Source organism: Elephas maximus, chromosome 7 (genome assembly GCF_024166365.1).
Source record: "Elephas maximus indicus isolate mEleMax1 chromosome 7, mEleMax1 primary haplotype, whole genome shotgun sequence".
Taxonomy (NCBI): Eukaryota; Metazoa; Chordata; class Mammalia; order Proboscidea; family Elephantidae; genus Elephas; species Elephas maximus.
In genome coordinates, this window is record NC_064825.1 from 107,113,891 (window position 1) to 107,115,649 (window position 1,759).

Here is a 1,759-nt window from a genome sequence, read left to right on the forward strand (position 1 = left end):
GTGTATTTTTTAGGTATGTGAAAAAGATAAAAGTTTTAAGAACAGTATAATAAATATCCATGCACCTAACACCTAAAGATTTAACATATCATTCATTTTTGTTTCATCTATCTACCAATGTATCCATCAATCTAACATGTATATGCGTGTGTCAAATTTGTGTCAGTTGGATATGTATTCAAATATCCTAAAATAGAATGTTTGGATTTATACTATTCATGCTGGTTTTGTAGACTAAAAACTGACCAGATGATATTGCATAAAAGCCATTGATGATGCTGATGTCTCCATTCAGAACAGGTTTCCTGATAGACCAAGATGGACAAACACAATCTAACAGTGCTGCATGAATTCATTCTGTTGGGAATCACAAACCACCCAGAGCTGCAGGCTCCATTGTTCGGGCTGTTCCTCATCAACTACATGATCTCAGTGGTGGGCAACTTGGGCATCATCATCCTCACCAAGATGGACTCCAAGCTACAAACTCCTATGTACTTTTTTCTCAGACACCTGGCTATCACTGATCTTGGTTATTCAACAATCGTGGGACCCAAAATGCTAGTCAATTTTGTTGTGGATGAAAATACAATCTCGTATTATTTTTGTGCTATACAGCAAGTTTTCTTTTCTATATTCATAACTACTGAATTGTTTATTCTGTCAGCAATGTCCTACGACCTGCATGTGGCTATCTGTAACCCTTTGTGCTACACCATCATCATGTCACGAGGGGTGTGTTCTGTGCTGGTGGCAATCCCTTATCTCTATAGCACATTTGTTTCTTTTCTGGTCACCATAAAGATTTTTAATTTATCCTTCTGTGGCCACAATATCATCAGGCATTTCTACTGTGATATTCTCCCCTTGTTATCCTTGCTCTGCTCAGACACACATGAGATCAAATTGGATATTTTCATCTTATCTGTTTTTGATCTGATTTCATCCCTCCTAATAGTTCTTGTTTCTTACATAGTCATAATTGTATCCATTCTCAGACTGAACTCAGCTGAGGGCAGGCACAAGGCCTTCTCCACCTGTGGATCCCACCTGACTGTGGTGGTAGTGTTCTATGGGACTTTAATCTTTATGTATCTGCAGCCCAAGTCCAGTCATTCCTTTGGCATTGATAAAATGGCTTCCATATTTTACACCCTGGTGATCCCCATGTTGAATCCCTTGATCTACAGTTTGAGGAATAGAGATGTAAAATATGCCTTACATAGGGCTTTAGGATGATTATGCAATATATTTTCTCAAAGTTCACTCTAACATATGATTCATATAATTTACATTTGGGTTTTAAACTTTTTCTGTGTGCCTCCAGAGGGAATAGCAAGCACAAAACGCACAGATAAGTTCAACATATATTTCTATACCGCCTTCTACCTGTCACTCTACTAAGAGCTGTAAGTAGATTAACAAGTGAAACAGTACAAAGCATTGCCTTCCTTGAGCAGGAGTGATGCATTATAAGCATAATTAAGAAACTCGATAGTATATTAGAATGTGATGGGGGGTGTTAGATTTAAAAAAAGAAAAGAAAATTGAATATCTTCAGTGGGATAGTGAAACTGTAATAGATACAGGAAGATTTCCAAGCACCTGGTGTTTTCACAGACTGCTCTGAGCTACAGGCTCCTTTTTGGGGGCAATTCCCCATCATCTACATGATCTCAGTGGTGGGAAAGATGGGCAGGATTATCCTTACCAAGACAGACTCTAATGTACAAACACCCATGTACTCTTTTCTCAGAAA

At 38.1% G+C, this 1,759-nt stretch overlaps 1 protein-coding gene across 1 annotated transcript; it reads left to right on the forward strand.

The window, feature by feature from the left end:
* Positions 1 to 519: 519 nt before the first annotated feature.
* LOC126080241 (olfactory receptor 8K3-like) lies at positions 520 to 1,161 on the forward strand (the record flags this gene model as incomplete). Its single annotated transcript, XM_049891502.1, has 1 exon — positions 520 to 1,161. A coding segment is annotated over one exon (642 nt), but the record flags the coding sequence as incomplete, so codon positions are not given.
* Between the last annotated feature and the right edge of the window lie 598 nt (positions 1,162 to 1,759).